Source organism: Dermacentor andersoni, chromosome 1 (assembly GCF_023375885.2).
Source record: "Dermacentor andersoni chromosome 1, qqDerAnde1_hic_scaffold, whole genome shotgun sequence".
In the NCBI taxonomy this organism is placed as follows: domain Eukaryota; kingdom Metazoa; phylum Arthropoda; class Arachnida; order Ixodida; family Ixodidae; genus Dermacentor; species Dermacentor andersoni.
The window spans coordinates 147,247,721-147,266,476 of record NC_092814.1 but is presented as its reverse complement, the minus strand read 5'-3'; the positions used below and the strand labels follow the sequence as shown (position 1 = coordinate 147,266,476).

Here is an 18,756-nt window from a genome sequence, read left to right as displayed (position 1 = left end):
TGGTTTCGCGAAGGCCTGCAGTTGCAAACGCGAGGTAGGAGTAATGAGGATAACGTGTCATCTGCATAGGCCTGTATGTGGACGCCCTCGGGAAGGTCGAGATCAAGCAACGAATGAATGAAAACATTCCATAGGAGTGGGCTGACAGGGGATCCCTGAGGAGTGCCAAGCGATGAGCGTGCCATCACCTCTCCTACATGCGAACTAAATACAACTGTTCGACCCGTCAAGAATGACTGAAGCAGGAGGTACAAGTTGACAGGGCAATGGTGCTTGCGGAAAAAAAATAGAACTGCATTGTGCCACATGCTGTCGAAGGCCCTGATGAAATCTAGCGAGATCAAGACAGCGGGGGTCTTGGTAGATTTTAGCGCGCACAGCCGCTGACGCAGCTCATTGAGCCATAATCATTGGCTGAGGTGTTTGGTATCATAAGCACATTGTCAGGCCATTTATTCCTTGGTTTAGATGTATCATATGGGAGTGTTTATAAAGCATGTTCTTTAATGGCAGTCAAACTATTGATATCAAATTATGTATGCCCTATTTTAATCCCAGTAAATATGTGCACTAAATGAAAATTCCAGAACTGCACAAAACCCCGAGCACTTGAAGCTGCACACCACACTGAAATCCTTCCACGCAGCATTTTTTCTCCGTAAGTCACTGTCCCAGATTAGTGCCCTAAAGTTAACTGATCTGTGTATTACGATCATGTTTGTGAGTGCCCATGGTGCAATAACTAGTAAGAATGGCAAATGTTCTTAAAGAATAATATGTATTCTATTTTTAGTTTTTGTAGCTCATTGGTATTTTCATTGCTTTCAGTTATCAGTGTTGCTGGGATATGTAGACAGTTAATAAAGTAAAAAAATTCAATTAAAAAATTTCTCACACATTGTCAGAGTAATTAATTGCATATAGATAATTTTGATAAGGTTTTGTTAGTGGAACAGAAAAAGGTTTTTAGAAATTGGTTGTGAATTCCTTTATGGTTATCTCATGCACTAAACTATGCTTGCCCATATTCCTCTATATCTAGATTCTAACAAATTTAATGTCAACTACAGGTTTACATAATGTATACTATGCTCAGACAGACAGTGCACACAAAACTCACATGGCCCATGTAACATGCACCAAAATTGTCACACACACACACACCTCGTCAGCTATGATTAAGCAAAGGAAAATGCTGACAAAATTCTCTGAGAGCTAAATAGTTCTCAGCTGGACAAAGATTAAAATTACAGAACCATGACAATTTTAACACATCAGCACCTTGCAAATTATCTTTAGTAACGTGAAACACTACCAGTGGCAAATATGTCAAGAATTCATTCTCTGGACAGCACACAAATCTCCTGTTGTTCTTGTACACTATATGAAAAAAAAAAAAAAAAAAAAAAAAAACCACACACAAAGGTTTCATATAACAAGGTTATTATTCTGCCTAATAAGGTTGTACAATCCTCATTCCTAGTGACCCTTTGACGAGTGATCCTGGTAGAATCGGAGACCACAGTAGCCGCAGGTGTGGTTGCCAGGTGCATCCTGCAAAAAAAAAAAAAAAAAGCAACGAGTTTCAAGGTGCTGCAGAAAATGATACACAGCGTGCGTCCAGCAATATAAAGACCTTTAAATAGGCCATACATGAGCACTTGTGCACTTGTTACTGTGAATTTTGGCTCAATAAGCACAGCTACACGATAGGACAGCTGCATGCCTCATTATTGGTACGTCTGGCTGGTTGCTTTTGAGCATTTTTAGGAAGCTCTTGCAGCCTGCATAGCATATGCCTGGTTCATTGCTACGCTCCGACAGAGTTCAAGCCACACCACTGCTGCAACTTCCATTGTTGGCATGCATGTGCTGCAGCTTAGTGGGGAGTTTTGCGAGTGCATGCTTTGCGATTCCATGTTTGTATACAACAGAAGCAGTGCTAATGTGTTTCTGCTTTTAGCCTCGGACTGCTCTGGTGAGTGGGTGAATGTTCCATATGGGCAGGCTTCCTGTGGCATAGATCTTCAGCATGCTATCAACTCTGCAGTAGGAACCACTTGAACACTTCATCAGAATGTTGGCGCCTTCCCAATGAGGCCAAAGCAGTTGCCTTTGGCCTGGCACTATAGTCTTAATTGCTGGGAAAATGGTTGGCAGGGTAAGGAAAATGGTTTGGGTGCTTTACTGTCACCTGGTTAGGCTGGCTCTCAGGGTGAAGTCCCACAAGGACTGGAAGACTCCTCTGGAAATGGCCTGGGATGGAGCTATGGATGCATGGTATCCGTATATCACTCAGGATATTTTCGAGCCTTGCACACACCTGTATATCGTGCACTGAACTATGGTGGCTGATGTGGTGTCTGTTATCATTTGCAACCTTCTTCAGCAACAGTTCCCTTTCTCCTTTTCACGATGTATGCTCACCACTTAGCTACGACATCTTCCGTTTAGCTGAAGCTCATAGATACCTTGTCCTATACTCCATGGGGACAAATTTGGACAGACAGAGGACGACAGGCTGCATGAGACTATTCCCAAGAACCCTCACCCCATACCTTGGGTATGGGGTGAGGGTTCTGTGAGGGTGAGGGTGAGGTGTCTTGCTTTAGCCTTTCCCAATTCCCGTCATGATTTTCGTGCAGGGTAGCTCAAATCATGGCATGAGATGCACACAAGTGAATATGAAGTCTCTTCTGCTACTGTACAAGCCACCTCATCCTTGCATGTCCCTGTACCCAATACACACTATGCGTAATAAGTTTCTGAAGAGGCTGAATATTCTAAGAAACTTGCACAGCTGCATCAATTCAGGTGCACAAGTTGCAGTTATCTCTGTAATACCAACTGCTGCTATGTGATGGCTTGCCACTCAGTGAAAAAGTACATGCCTTGATGGCTAAAATAGTATGAAATTGTTTGAAAGAAAATAATTTTAAGGTGCCAGAAAAATCAGTTAAGTTCAAGTGTATCACCAGAATTTCTGTACAGCAAGGGGAAGACTGTAGTGATACTACTATATAGCTCTTTAAGACACCAATCACTGGTTTCTGCAAAGGTAGTAGTGCCTATATTGCCAAATAACACTGACTGGCTGTTCTTGTATATGCTGTGAGCCACCTGTACACAGCATTGCAAAGCAGGGAAAGATGCAACAACATTTTTCATTAATGCGTTGTTCACTGTCGACTGTGCTTTGAACGTTTTATTACGTATCTGTAGGTATTAACTGCATTTTTATTTTGCAGTGTGCTCTATCCACAACAAAGTGTGCTAAAATGTTCTAACAGCTTTTAAAAGCTTGCCAGATTCAACATCACTCCATGTAGTGAAGCTAGTTTTATTGCGATAGCAACTGTATGAATGTTCAAGGTGCATTCGCGCCATCACCACTGATGTCGTCACGCTGTCATAGTATCGGGCATATGCATGGCCTGCATGTGGAGGGTTAGGTTTCGATAGGTGCGCAGTGCGTTTGGCTGCAAAAACGAGATGGCAAATTGGATGCACCCTCATGCTCCGCACAATACTCTGCAGAGGAGCCAGGGCAGCGTTATATGCCTCTGACCGCTGGCAGGAGTGCTATGCGCACAAACATACGTTCCTGCTGAGCAGCTGTGTGCATATACTACAGAGTGGTGCATATACTACACAGTGGTGCATAAAGTGGTCCAAGCAGAATGAACAGTACACTTCAAAGCTATAAACGCTGGCAGTTTTCTTTTGGTCTCATCTCGTACACCATCGAATTGCGACACCTGCAATGCTACTGGCGGTGTTTCTCATTCCAACAGCATTGAGATGCCTGGTAGCTGCCTAGGCTCTGTTACTTCTGCCCAGAAGCAGTTGTCTTGCATGCTGCGTCACACCAATATGTCGCACCCGCGTATAATTAGAACTCTGTTGGAGGAATTCAGGCACAACAATAAACTTTGCTATTGCTGTCAGTGCTTCAATCTTTAGGGCAAGACTGGTCAACATTTTCATGCAGCAGTTGCAGGCATATGTGATGTTTCCTTCATACTTCATGCTTGATAACATGTCCATAAAGTGCTGCTTACTGGACTGTGCAAACATACAAAAATTTCTAGTCACATTTTGCATGTTCTCTAGCCATCCTAATAAGTGGGAGCTTCAGCAATGGATCACTGCTGTATGGTACAGGAGATAGTCACTGCGTCCACAACATCCCCTTTTAAGCTATCAGCTCCCAACAATTCAAGAAATGTGCTGCTTAGGCTCTACACACAAGCGCAGAATGCACTCATTAGGTGCCAGTTGCATCCTTAAGTCACTAAACAGTGCTATGGCGTTTTCGTGGTTTCCACATTCTGAAAACCTTTGTGGACGTGTATATGTACTTATACCTGGACATTGTCATGTTCACTGTGTGCTGCGGCATGTGGTATAATAAAAATATTGCAATACAGGCTACACTTGCGGGGCATACTACAATTACACAATATACAATCGCAATACTTAACCACAACTAATGTGCCCGAACAACACGGCATGATTTGCCTCCATAGCCACACTGCCACAGAGTGGCCTTTGTTGACATAGGCCTTAAGGAGGTATTTACAAGAGTGAGAAATCCATTTTCCCACTACAAGAAGAGTGCATCCTGTCATGATGTCATGCCTTCACTAAGCAGTGCAGCCCAGCAGAGTTCTCGGCTGACAAGGGGTAGCGTTTGTTCAAGAGCTACAAACCTAGAGAGGGATAAGTGCCCAGCAGTCACATGTATCCTGGTTGCTTGTGTGGGATCTCCTATCCCCAGGAAATGTACCCCATGTGAACACCTCTTAAAGGGTCAAAGTGAACTTGAATTTTGTATGTATGCTGTAGACCATCTTAAATAGGTCACTGATGTACCATCCTACCAAGGTGCAGAGCTTTTATTTACCTAATTTATAAAATGCAGTAAGCGAGGAGGCTGCTCACGACTTCTTTGGTGCTGGTGTGAACTGCTGAGCCACGAGAATAATGTCTGTGGATGTGGTTGACCAACCGTGTTAACGCAGTAGCTATGACATTCTGATGCTGAGCATGAGGTTGCAAGTTTTATCATCAGCCACGGCAGCTGCATTTCGATTAGGACAAAATGCGATAACACGTGTATTTAGATTTAGGTTCACATTGAACAAACCCAGGAGGTTTCCAGAGCCCTCCTCTACAGTGTCTCCCATACCCTCGGTGTTGCTTTGGGACGTTAAACCCCATGGATCAATAAATCGCGAGGTTAATTGATAACTTACCATTTTTGTAGGCTATGTCGAAACAAATTGTAACCATGTTTCATTTCTTTTTAACAGAAAGCGAACTTCTGCCAATTTTTCTACATCTGCATCTGTGAGGCTTCAGAATGATACAAGAATAATCGGTCATGACACCACTGCTCTTAAGTAGCACGCCGGCAAATGGCTTGTGAAAAATTTGCCTTGGTTCCCTTCGGTACAGCCTCCTGTGGCGTATGATCCAGAAACTAAATGGTCACATGACTCCATGCTTAGAAGTATATGCAAAATCATGTTATAAGTTTAAATGTGCAGGAATGTACATGGGAGCTGACATTTCTACACACCAGAATAAATAGTTTGTGGGTTGGTGTTTTTCTAAACATGCAAAAGCAACACTCCCAACGTCATTCTTCCTAAGTGCACTCGGGAGAGACTTCACTCATGGAAGGAGCCATGTGCTTCATGCGCAGGTATATCTTTAGCCACCTCTATTTTGACCAACTAGCTAAACTGGCATAACGAAGTTGGGCCAAGCTGAAGGCATCTCATGGCTCTGGCAGCACTTGCTGCAATAAGTAACACCCTCAAATACCTCAACCATTGGTTGATGTCTTGCTTGAAGTTAAAAATTGAAAACATGACGTAGGGAAACCTAAATCAAATTTTTGAGCAGCAAATAAATTAAGCATAACATCATCTTTAGTGTGCCTTCAAGACAGCATCTGGCTGCTTCACAAAGGGTACCTATAGTGCTAATTGCACAACAATTCTGCTGCATTGTCTTTTGTATCAACCAAGTCATAATAAAGCAGAATGAAAAGCTAACCAAATTTATAAAAACTCTGGGATGGCCAAGGGCCCCACTGCCGCCATCACACCATGTCGTACGGGTGCTGACTGCCTTGGGAGGAACTTCTGCAATCAACTTGATGGCAAAATTGGGGTTTATCTGAAAAAATAAGGCAAACAAAAGGCTGGTCAGTGGCAATTCCAATGCTATAGTCATCATCATCCTCATAATCAGCAGCAGTGCGATTAAAGGTCCAATGCAGGACAAAGCAGTCCGTCAAAGATCTCCCATTACCCAGTTGTCAACCAAGGTGATTTAATATAGGGGTACTTGCGAATTTCCCAATGTTACATCACAAGGGTGTCAAACCATACCTAGTACTGATTTTTGTCAAAATAGAACAATGTGATCTGAAATCAGTGTTCTCATTCTTCACATATTGTGGCTAAACCTGCACCAGAGAAAATTGGTGAAACTGTTCCGAATCAGTTCGGCCAGTGTCTCAGAAAGGTTGAGAGCGAAACAAAACAACTGTTCTAAATTGGTCTGGCAGACAGTCAAGACAATTTTGCAAGAAATCGTTTTTTCCCAGGCGACTTGTGCTTTCACGTGCATAAATTGTTGGCTAAATTGAACGTTCCATTGGCCACTGCAAAAATATAAAAAAGCTTGTGCTGCTGAGCATATTAGATTAAAAAAAAAAAAGTTAAGTTAAGAACACTGTATCAGGAACAACCTATGAACTTCACTTCTGAGCATGAAATGGAGATGTTCAATAATTAGGCTTTGCAACCAAGTGCAACATATGCATGTTAAAAAGCAAAAGCATTGACATGCACTGTTCAAATGTTATTTTGTACATGCTTGATAGACAAAAGTGTGTATGTGGTCTTTTATGTAATATTTAAAAAATATACATTTTTCCACTTCACAGACTGTAGGTCAACTACTCGCCTCCTTACCGTCCAGCAGCCACTATGTATAGAATTAAACTGCAGTATGCCTAGAGTTGGCACACCTTTTTCAAATATGAACTGAATGTGCTCACACCGTTACAGCACCGGCTGGAGGTACACAAACTGGCAAGGTGAGCAGTCCTGACTAAACAGATGGGATTTGATTATTTGCCACCATCACTTTGCAAATCTTTGTCATGCTTCTGCTCCCTGTGCTCGCAATGTCTTGCTGGCACAATCTTTTTGCGCCAATATGTCTTGACTTGCCAGTGTCAGATCATTATCATCATCAGCAGCAGCAGCAGCCTATTTTATGTCCACTGCAGGACAAAGGCCTCTCCCTGCGGTCTCCAATTACCCCTGTCCTGCACTAACCGATTCCAACTAGTGCCCGCGAATTTCCTAATTTCATCGCCCCACCCAGTCTTCTGCCATCCTCGACTGTGCTTCCCTTCTCTTGGCACCTATTCTGTAACCCTAATGGTCCACCGTTATTTAACCTATGCATTAAACGACCTGCCCAGCTCCATTTTTTTCTCTTAATGTCAAGTAGAATATTGGCTATCCCCGTTTGCTCTCCGATCCAAACCGTTCTCCTTCTGTCTCTTAATGTTATGCCTATCATTCTTCGTTCCATCGCTCTTTGCACGGTCCTTAATTTGTTCTCAAGCTTCTTTGTCAGACTCCAAGTTTCTGCCCCATATGTCAGCACCAATAAAATGCACTGATTGTACACCTTTCTTTTCAATCACAATGGTAAGCTTCCAGTCAGGAGCTGACATTGTCTGCCATATGCACTCCAACCCATTTTTATTCTTGTGTAAAATTTCGTTCTCGTGATCAGGGTTTTCCCTGTGAGTAATTGACCTAGGTAAACATACTCCTTCACAGCCTCTACAGGCTGACTGGTGATCCTGAACTCTTGTTCCCTTGCCCGGCTATTCATCTTTATCTTCTGCATATTAATCTTCAGCCCCAGTCTTAGACTCTCTCTGTTAAGATCCTCAATCATTCGTTGTAACTTGTCTCCTGTGTTAGTGAACAGGACAACGTCATCTGCAAACCTAAGGTTGCCGAGATATTCGCTGTTGATCCTCACTCCTAAGCCTTCCCAGTTTAATAGCTTGAATACTTCTGCCAAGCACGCAGTGAATAGCATTGGAGAGATTGTTTCTCCTTGTCTGACCCCTTTCTTTATAGGTATCTTCCTACTTTTCTTGTGGAGAATTAAGGTAGCTGTGGAATCTGTAGATATTTTCTCAGATATTTACATAAGCGTCCTGTACTCCTTGATTACGTAATGCCTCTATGACTGCTGGTGTCTCTATTGAATCAAATTTCTTTTCGTAATCTATGCAAGCCATATAGAGAGGCTGATTGTATTCTGCGGATTTCTCGATTGCCTGATTAATGACATGAATGTGATCCATTGTAGAGCAACCCTTCCTGAAGCCAGCCTGTTCCTTTGTTTGACTAAAGTCCAGTGTTGCCCTTATTCTATTGGAAATTATCCTGGTGCAATATTTTATATAACACTGGGAGTAAGCTAACAGGCCTATAACTTTTCAATTCTTTAACATCTCCCTTTTTGTGAATTAGTATAATGTTGGCATTCTTCCAGTTCTCTGGGACCCTTGAAGTCTATAGACAGTTCGTATAGAGGGCTGCCAGTTTTTCAAGCATAGCGTCTTTTCCATCGTTGATTAAATCGACTGTTATTCCATCTTCTCCTGCCACTTTTCCCCATTTCATGTCTTGTAAGGCACTTCTAACCTCATTGCTAGTTATACAAGGAGTTTCTGCAATCTGTTTACTACTTTGAATGGAGGTATCATGGCTCCTATGGGTACTGCACAGGTCAGTACAAAATTCTTCCGCTGCTTTTACTATACTTTCGAGATTGCTGATGACATTACCCTGCTTATCTTTCAGTGCACACATCTTGGTTTGTCCTATGCCAAGCTTCCTTCTCATTGATTTCATGCTGCGTCCATTTTTTACTGCTTCCTCAGTCTTTCTCACATTATAATTTCGAATATACCTTATTTTGTCGTTGTTGATCAGCTTTGACAGTTCCACGAATTCTATCTTATCTCTTGAGTTGGAAACTTTCATTCTTTGTCGTTTCTTTATTAGGATCATTGTTACTGAGAGAGCTTGCCTACTGGTTGCCTTGGTGCCTTACCTCCCACACTCTTGATTTGTTACAAAAATAAAAATGAACAAACAGCTTCAGTGCACCACCATACCCATCCGAGTGCTCCTTCAGTGCGTTATTGCTTGCGAAATATTTTACCACCGTCTTACCCATGTGCATCTTTAGAAACAAAGTGCACAATGCTCACAAGCTGCATTTGGTGCACAAATGCATGTCCCGACAAAAATGTACAAGTAAAAACTGCATAGGGTACAAATGTCTTACTATTCCTACACAATGGAACGCAACATGTCACACCTGAATATCTTGAACCTCCTAAGACCCCCTTGTACAACATATTGCACGTTGCCTGGAATTTCTTTTTTTTAATTCATTTTCCAATGCTTTTTTTTCTGCCCTTCATCATGAAGAGACCTTGCCCTGGAAACGGCCATGATCATCCACTTGGTGCAATGGATGATAATAAGCACAGCAGAAATGGAATACATGTACTTACAAAATATGGGCCCTAAGTTTATTTTATTGTGGTGGTAGTTGCAGTGAGTGCTTGCATTAGATGTGCAGTTTGTAAGTGAGCGAATTAGTTTCGATTCATTTCCACGAGTTCACACTAAAGTGTAGCCCCATTTATGACATCGAATTCAGGCGTGTAATGTGCAATATATATGACTCAAAAGGATGCTGTGTGTGGCCTTTACTAGCTTATCTTCAACAAGGGCACGCCAAATACAGCATTGTTACACTGGCAAATGAGTGGAGTCGTAGACTTGCTTGTTATACTTTTTTCCAGACACCACTGATACCATGTTCTTCTACATTCTTAAGCCAAACAGCCACCTACCAATTTGCTGCCAGTTCTGGAAGTTAATTCTCTATAGGCTCAGGATGTTCAAGGAGCTGTGCTGAACCCTGCTATGTATGCTTAAGTTGAAGCACACATGTCACACTATGTTGCTAATGAAAGAGTTAGCTCGCTAAAATGCTAGTGCAGGGCTGTTTTTACCAGCTCAAATCACCAATATTGTTGCCACTTCTTGCAAGTATCTGAGGAAGTTATGCTGGGCTTGGAACTTATGCCATATATCAGATATCCTGTTGTCGCAATTTTACAAACGTCTAAACAGATAAATCAGCTATAAATAATGATGTCAAGGAGTAAAAGGACAGTAACTGTGCAGTTTTACAGGTGAATTTTGTTTCTAGCGTGCCCTCGCTGCAATGGCTGTGGCGAGGCATTGTCGCACGTCTGTATCAAGAAAGTCATGCTGACGACAGCATCGGCAGGTTTGTTCGATTCGCCTGCATCACTGTGAAGCATTTCACAGCAGTTCAAGAGAAGTTCAGAATTAGTGCACCTCAATTTCTGTGGTGCAGCACGACACTCGAAATGAATGCCAAGGTGCAGATATGGTGCAGGCATTATGCTTTGTCCGACTATTGCGCACTGAGTGCGTAACTTTGAGAGGTCCTGAACTGCTGGCATGATTAGCTCCTAAGGCGTAACTGCACCCCACACTTCCGTAGACACAGCAGACACACACAAGTGGGGTTTCAAGGACGCTTGCGCATGTGTGCTGTGCTGCTACTTCACACCTGTGGGACTGCACCAAGCCAGCACCGACAGTAGAAAGGGTGCAGCAAAATCGTGAACCAACCCTGCACATTCTGAACCGAAAGGTGAGGTTCAGAGGGCACCATTGCTGCACCGCTGAAACGAATGGCAGGATGCAGCACGTCGTGAAATGGCTGAGCTTGTGCAGGTGAATCGAACATCTCTCCAGTGAAGCAGCTTGAGATAACATTTTTTTTAAGCTTCCAGGATTTTAAATGTCCCATGGGTGAAAATAGAATGTTGATGAACTTTTCAAGGATAGTGGTAAAATGTTGGTAATGACTTGCAGATGCTTTCTTAATGTACTGTACCACAACCATTTTATTCTCCTGCAAACTTCCGTTTAGAAAGATCACGAATACAGGTTCAACTCCGCAGTTCTCAAGGTGGAAAGCACAAACATTTAATGGAAGTAGCTTAAGCACAATCAGAACCAACACAAATTACAACTGATCAAACATGAAAAATGGGCGAGTTGGTATGGAAGCATGGTTAAATTCAGAGCGCGTACTGGCGACAGAACATGGCGCTAATTGCAACTAGTTGCACGTAGCGCCGTGTCCTGTCTTTTCTTGAGCCTTAGCTTGTTTAGCGCCATGTCCCGTCTTGTGCCTTAGCTCGTGTCCCAGTAGTTCGCGCTCTTAATTTAACCATAATTACAACTCTTAATCATAATTAACGGTGGCTGCATGTATATCTCACCTGTTTAGGGGTGTCCAGAAAGCGAGCTAGTCGATAATCATCCTTATCCCAGTGCTGAAAAATGAAAGATGTTTGGTAAGTTTCCACAAGGTCAGGAGCACAAGAACCGTTGGGTTTCACTTCTTTCAACACTGACCCCGCGCGCGATCTTTTCTGAGCGCTAAACAACGGGCACTAACTGTTTACCACGCAAGGCCGAAGCTGCAAGCTGCATTAATGAAATGACTAAGCCAACAAAAAAATACAAACGATTTCGCTCGGTTACCTGCCCAGTATGCGTTATAGGATCCTTGGGAGGCTCCACATCTTTCACAACATTAGAACTTGAACGACAATGAATAGCCAAGCGCTGTGTCACTTGAACAAATTTCGACGGATTTCGCATGCATGAATACATGACCTCTGCGGGTCTCTGCAATATCTGTGGCGAACCGCACAACCGGAAGCAACGACACCAACGTAGGACCATAGAATAAAGAACAACTTTAGAGAAGGGAAACTGTACCTTCCGCAGTGGTTCGAAAATAAGCAGCGGCAGCGCATGGAACTTACCTAGGTGGACGCCAGATGACGTTGCTAAAACAGGAAGCGGAAATGCGCATTTTTTTAGAGCATTATTCAATATGGCCGCTTGTATCCGCTCGTGTACGCTCGTGTCCGCTCGTACGCGCCGTACTCGCCTCGGCTGCCGCGTAGCCGGTGCGTTCTAATTGCCAGGAGACCAAAGAGCCTCTACTGACGCCCATACAAACAAGCCACAAGTGAGTGAACAGAACGTGCGACTTTATTGGCAGAAGACAAGCAGTGTATGTACATTCTCGTGCAATAGCAGAAATAAAATTTGTATGTCGAGATACACTGGAATCTTCGACGCGAGCTCGTAAACGGCTCACCGTCGTCGTCACACATGGCGGTCTAGTAACGAGCGACAACCAGCGGCTCATGCAGATTGGTCAGTGTCCCGCCTGTTTGCAGCGGCAGTCGCCGTTAAAGATGAGCAACTTGCACTGCGAAACAATCGGGTGAACCAGGCATCTGCTGCCGCAGCCAACACAGCGACATGGACTACCCGGCATTTTAGCCTTAACTCCTTTCCAACCTGCACGTTACTTTTCTTTCGGAGGCCGCTAATGTGTGGCTCGCACTTGGTGTCCCACATTGTCTCAATATGGACAAGTCGGTTTCGTGGGCATCACCTTCATCAGCCACTTTTGCGGGCCTTTGCACCCAACTTCACACACGTCGGACCATGTAAGCACGTATGCCGGTCTCCGTTCGTGCTTAAACGCGGCCGAGAAAGGCAACAGGCACAATTTGCCCATGGCTGCAGCAGGAAAGGCTGAACGTGAACGGGGAGCACGAATCGCGGTGTGTAAATCGGGAGTCTATGTCGCTGTGCAGATTGCAGGAGCAAATGCTTACTTCGAGAAACTGCTTTCCAGTGCAACTGACCAGGCCGCCACATCCGATAAGCATAACACGGCGACCGTAACCAAGTGAGATAACAGCAAAAATAAACGGCAATCATTCACCACATAGTGTTCAGAGAATACGTTATACATTGGCTACAAACCATATGGCAACAGTGAGCATTCACATACACGGGTCTCTTAGTATACATTCAGCCGCCTACTTACAGGCATAATGCTTGCCTTCGTCGCATGTGGTGGTCTGGTAACGAGCGACAAACAGCAGTACAAACGGATTGGACAGAGCGTCGCACCTGTTTGAAACGACAGTAGCCGTTGAAGATGAGCAACTTCCATTGCGAAGCAATCGGGTGACGCAGGCATCTGCTGCCACAACCAACACAGCGAAATGGACTATCCGACATTTTAGCATTAACTCCTTTCCAACCTGCATGTTTCTTTTCTGTCGAGGGCCACTAATGTGTGGCTCACATTTGGCGTCCCACTTTGTCTCAATATGGACAAGTCGCTTTCGTGGGCATCACCTTCGTCAGCCATTTATGCGGGCCTTTCCACCCATGTGGCTATGAACTTCAAACATGTTGGAACATGTAAGCACGTATGCTTCTCTCCGTTCGTGCTTAATTGCGACTGAGAAAGGCCGCAGGCACAATTTGCACATGGCTGCAGCAGGAAAGGCTGAACGGGGAGCACGAATCATGGTGTGTAAATTGGGAGTCTATGCCGCTGTGCGGACTGCAGGAGCAAATGCTTACCTCGAGAGACTGTTTTCCAATGCAACTGACCAGGCCCCCACATCCGATAAGCATAATACGGCGACCGTAACCAAGTGAGATAACAGCAAAAATAAACGGCAATCATTCACCACATAGTGTTCAGAGAATACGTTATACATTGGCTACAAACCATATGGCAACAGTGAGCATTCACATACACGGGTCTCTTAGGATACATTCAGCCGCCTACTTACAGGCATAATGCTTGCCTTCGTCACATGTGGTGGTCTGGTAACGAGCGACAAACAGCAGTACAAACGGATTGGACAGAGCGTCGCACCTGTTTGAAACGACAGTAGCCGTTGAAGATGAGCAACTTCCATTGCGAAGCAATCGGGTGACGCAGGCATCTGCTGTCGCAACCAACATAGCGAAATGGACTATCCGACATTTTAGCATTAACTCCTTTCCAACCTGCATGTTTCTTTTCTGTCGAGGGCCACTAATGTGTGGCTCACATTTGGTGTCCCACTTTGTCTCAATATGGACAAGTCGCTTTCGTGGGCATCACCTTTGGCAGCCATTTTTGCAGGCATTTCCCCCCGTACGGCTATCAACTTCATACACTTCGAACCATGTAAGCACATATGCTGGTCTCAGTTTTGAGCAAATCATGGCCGAGGTAGGCCACAAGCACAATTTGCCCATGGCTGCAGCAGGAAAAAATGAACGGGGAGCACCAGTTATGGTGTGTGTACACTGGGAGTCTATGTCGCTGTGCGGACTGCAGGAGCAAATGCTTACCTCGAGAGACTGCTTACCAATGTAACTGAGCAGGCCCCCACATCCGAGAAATGTAACACGGCGACCACAACCAAGTGGGGCAGCAAAACCAGATTCTGCAATCTATCATTCAGTGTAGCTTGCGCAAAGACCCAGGCTATCGAGGAAGAAGAGCAACCATCAACGAGACTAGGAATATGGAAAATTAGAAAGCTTGCATTCAAGAGAGAAGCCACCCTGCTCTGCAAGCATTGAAGGCCAAAAACATCAAGAAAAGTAAAATGGTGCATAGCAAACAGTGCGTAGGTTAATGCAAGAAACATGTCGATGTTGCATCAGCTATTTCAGGAGAGGAATTGTACATGACAACATGCACTAAAAGGTATATAGGATATATGTTATGCTACTAGACAGTGACTGCTATTAAGTATCAGCGAAGGATTGGTTGACCTTTATGTTTGGATGAGGATGAATGATCTCTAACGAGAATGGACAATGAAAAAGCTTGCATTTATAGAAGAAAAATTGCACTTGGCACAAATGGAATTGACATGGCCAGGAAGCTGATTAAGGGCAATCTGATGGAACTCTTTTGGCCAGCATCGTCCGTGCTTGATCAGAAGTTGCAGGCGCATCTGGAGACGAAGAATTTCCATAAAGTCCTTTTTGAGTTACCTGGATGACTCAGCCAATTTGTCCGTGCTGGTGGAATGGTGGCTGAAGTTCTTTTCAGTCTTGACACAGTGCTCTGCAGACTTGATATATCATGTAAATTCTTCTGCATGTGCTTCTTTGTTCGTGGTGTAAAAGCCTTGCAAATTCAGCTCCAGCCCCTTTCTGTTGGTGTAGATAGGAGCTCCTGTGATGACCAAGGTATGCTTGGCATGGACTCTGTTGGGGCAGAACGGTGACACATGAGATACAGCACAGATTAGCCAAAGTCATGTGTGTTTTCTTTTATGTTCGAACCAATTATACTGAACCATAAACATGAGCAAACATTCATTTCTGCTGCAAACAAATGACATGTATCTCAAGACTAGCAAGACAATACAGCATATATCAGGCATACTTATTTCTGAACCACATGTTGTTTACCTTGTAGTAGCAGCCAATGTCCACACAATGGCCTTGTTGTAGCAGGCAGCAGCTTCTGTTTAGTGTGTGGAGTGTGTTGCTTTATACTGGTGCCATCCTCATTACTGCATGTCTGGAACAGAAATTTTGACTGAATCAGAAATTGAAAAAAGCACAATTTTGCAATATGAAATGCAAAAAGGTGTGACATATATATTGTAATGGTTTGCGACTACAGAACACATGCAAATATACCCTGTCTGTTCTAGGGCACTTAAGCAGCACGTTAAATAAATATTGCTATTGTCCATAAATTTATGCCTGCCTAACTATACAATGCATGTAAACAGTTTAAGTATTATTAAGATCACAAATGAGAACATTTGTGCATTCATTTATACACTGGAAGAGATCATACTGCTGGTTCCACAAGCAAATACATGAAAGTCATGAAGCTATTAGAACTGATGCATTATTTTTCTGCACGAACGTGATGCACTGCTGCACTACTGCAAAAATAAATGCCCTACGGTAAACCAAACTGAACAGCAAGAACATTTGGAACCAACAAGTACGAAATATGAGTGAATTATCACGCTTGCAACTGTTTAATACATTAAATTCTGTACTTTCACATCATTTTAATAAAGGATTATTCGATTTTGTGGACGAAAAAAGTTGCCGGCGGACTCGAAAATAAGTTTTATATGTATATTGTTAAGGCTACCCAGTCACCTATGGCCACGGCTACAATAAGATGAAAAATGAGGCGCGCGTTCCGATATCGCTCTTTCTTTCCCGATTTGTGTGTGTATAACGACAGCCTCGCAAGTAACGGTTTCTTTAGGAAACAGCAACGGAGGATCCCGACTGCCATATGCTGTGCAGGATCTAGTTCGTTAACTTGTCTCCGCCTGTAAGTTAATGAGACGAATATTATATAACGATTCAAGCAGCGGTGTTAAACGACTCACCGTTATTGCCGTTGTCAGCCGCACCAGAATCCAGCTCCCGTTTCGATGCAGACGTGTTCCGAATGGCTCACGACCGATACCCAACTTTCGGGCTTACATGTCCGCTTGCAAACACGTCACTTCACCCCAGGTTAAATAACGCGTGACATCGAAGCGCAATAAACTAGTTTTAGCGAAAAAGAAGCAACCAGCCTGAGCGCACGAACGAATGAATCCGTGCCGCCATGCACTCGAAAACACCGGTAAAAATTTTAAATCCAGGCCAGAGGTCACGTGAAAGATCGATGATGCTGAACGCTAATTGCGTTTATAATGACAAAGAAACAATTAACTTACTTACAAAGAATACAATATCAAATTAGCAATGATAATTTCGCCCTCTTTTTTATGCAATAAACGTGCTTCGGTAATTGTAGGAGAAAGTTCGCAAAAAAAATTTGCGCTTATTACGGCGCCTTCAGCGGAAAATGTTCAAACTAACGTAAGCATCCCGAAGTGATATTACTATGCTAGTTTTATTAGCAGCAGCGCGCGGTCGATTTTTTCGCCCTCTGTGGCCATTTGTTGAACTCGAGAGTGTGCGGGGCCTGGTAGGACCAAGCCACCCTACCAACGCTAGCTAAAGAACCAATTTACTCTATGCAAAAACGCGTAAAAAACCACTCCCAGGGCTTCCAGCAAACAAGGGGCCGAAGCCGAAACTGACAAAGCGAAGAAAGCTGGCGACGAGGCGAAGACCAAAAGCAGCCCAATGTATGCCCTAAGTGCAAAGTGCCAAACATACGTTTGCACTTATTTAACAAGCAATATAAAATGTATACTGCAATGTAGCAGGACCAACTAATACTTTGTTTTACTTGCTGTTTCACTACTGCGAGTGGCAGGCAATTGAATTGTTTAAGTCAAAGCCAGCCAGCTGACTAGCCAAGTCGCAGCTGCATGTGTGGCATGCATGGCATGTGCGTGTGTGTTTTTTGTGGTTTCATAGGATTGGAGATGGTTGAAGATCGTTGAAGAGGTAAAGAGCGCGGTCTGCAGTGTGTGGTCTCAGCTCGAAGCGTGCTGCTGAGCTGTTCACAGCTAGTAGGGTAGAGTCTAGCACAGGTACGTTGTACTGAAATAGCACGAGTAGAAAGCAGGCATCCTACCGACAGGCAGTTAGACTAGCGCTGCCGTTGCTAGACTGACCACTTTATACATGTTTGGTGATAACATTTTGTATACTAGGTAATACTTTGCTTGTTGATACGCCAGGTTTTTTCGGCGCCAAAGCGGCAAGACAGGGCACCTAGTACATTTACGTTTATGTGAAAGGGTACTAAAGCATTCATTTCTGCAGGCCGCATTCTAGCTTGTGAAATGCGACCAAGAGGTTAATTTTCCTGGTTGGTTCACTTTGTCACTAGACGGCCAGAATTCAAATTTGTGTAATCTTGTGGTTGATTTCCCTTTCGTTTGTTTCAGGCAGGTGTAAGTCCGTGCAGTTCTCCTGCCACCATGACGTCTTTGCTTCAGCGCTCGGCGGTCGTGCTCAGCGTTGCGCGCCTGCTCAATACCAATTCAAGCACAGTTGTGCGAAAGTTCAGCGTCCTCGCTGCAAGTGTCGGCCATCGGAACAGATCTTTCACTCCCCCGCTCATAGCAGAATTTCCATTGCAAGTTGCAGTGAGGACATTTAAAGATATGGACGTCCTCACGAAACGATGCAAAGATTGCTACTTCAAGAAAGGGGACGATCGTTGGTATGTGCTCTGCAAGACTCATGGAAGGCACAAGCAAAGGCAGCGTCTGCCTGACGAACGTCACTTCTGGATAATAACTCACAAGACGCATGGCCCAAGAAAAAATTTTTAGATTGACAGAGCAATGTAATTACATGTGCATTAAACCTCATGTTTGCTTTAGGCATTACAAAGCCATAAGTTCTGCTTGTACCATATTTATTTCAGAACAACATTGAAATTGCTAGTATAGTACAAAGGATAGCAACAAGGTTGTGCCACCTGTAATATCTTTCCCCGCGCACTGTCCTCCGTATTGCCACTGGGTTGACCTTGTAACTACTTTGCAATATATTTTGCTGATGTCTATCTGCAAATCTATTTCATGCTGCACTGTGTGCACTATAAAAAACGGACATGTTTCAGGCTTTATTACAGTGTGTATTTCAGTGCCCTGTAGTCACTGCACAGTAATGTGCAAAAAAAAAAAAAAAAAACCCTGTATCATGGAGGAACTTTAGGAAGAATATGTATATCCAATGCCCTCGCAGAAACAAAATGTTGCTTGCACTTGAGTGTGGAGCCATCGTGCGCTTC

General features: G+C 43.7%; 1 protein-coding gene and 2 long non-coding RNA genes across 3 annotated transcripts; 1 reads left to right on the top strand and 2 right to left on the bottom strand.

Moving 5' to 3' along the window:
* Positions 1–1,426: 1,426 nt before the first annotated feature.
* ND-13A (NADH dehydrogenase (ubiquinone) 13 kDa A subunit) lies at positions 1,427–11,926 on the bottom strand. Its single transcript, XM_050192402.2, has 4 exons — positions 11,724–11,926; positions 11,459–11,512; positions 6,067–6,189; positions 1,427–1,554 (listed from the first exon to the last, which is right to left on the bottom strand). Exons 1-4 carry the CDS (start codon positions 11,853–11,855, stop codon positions 1,480–1,482), a joined length of 384 nt encoding a protein of 127 aa, XP_050048359.1. The 5' UTR covers positions 11,856–11,926; the 3' UTR covers positions 1,427–1,479.
* Positions 11,927–12,224: 298 nt separating this feature from the next.
* On the bottom strand, positions 12,225–16,665 carry LOC129380611 (uncharacterized). The gene is made up of 2 exons (XR_011893593.1): positions 15,486–16,665; positions 12,225–15,278 (listed from the first exon to the last, which is right to left on the bottom strand). It is a non-coding gene; the product is annotated as an uncharacterized lncRNA (long non-coding RNA).
* Positions 16,666–17,199: 534 nt separating this feature from the next.
* On the top strand, positions 17,200–18,360 carry LOC129380610 (uncharacterized). Its single transcript, XR_008608781.1, has 2 exons — positions 17,200–17,456; positions 17,903–18,360. It is a non-coding gene; the product is annotated as an uncharacterized lncRNA (long non-coding RNA).
* Positions 18,361–18,756: the final 396 nt, after the last annotated feature.

Bases quoted from the DNA above. Each gene is read 5' to 3' on its own strand.
- ND-13A (XM_050192402.2), bottom strand. From the start codon at position 11,855: ATGTATTCATGCATGCGAAATCCGTCGAAATTTGTTCAAGTGACACAG. The intron at 6,190-11,458 runs GTGAGATATACA...TTATTTTTTCAG, and splicing joins TTCTGGACACCCCTAAACAG to ATAAACCCCAATTTTGCCAT. The intron at 1,555-6,066 runs GTTAGCTTTTCA...TTTTTTTTGCAG, and splicing joins CCAGAGTTTTTATAAATTTG to GATGCACCTGGCAACCACAC.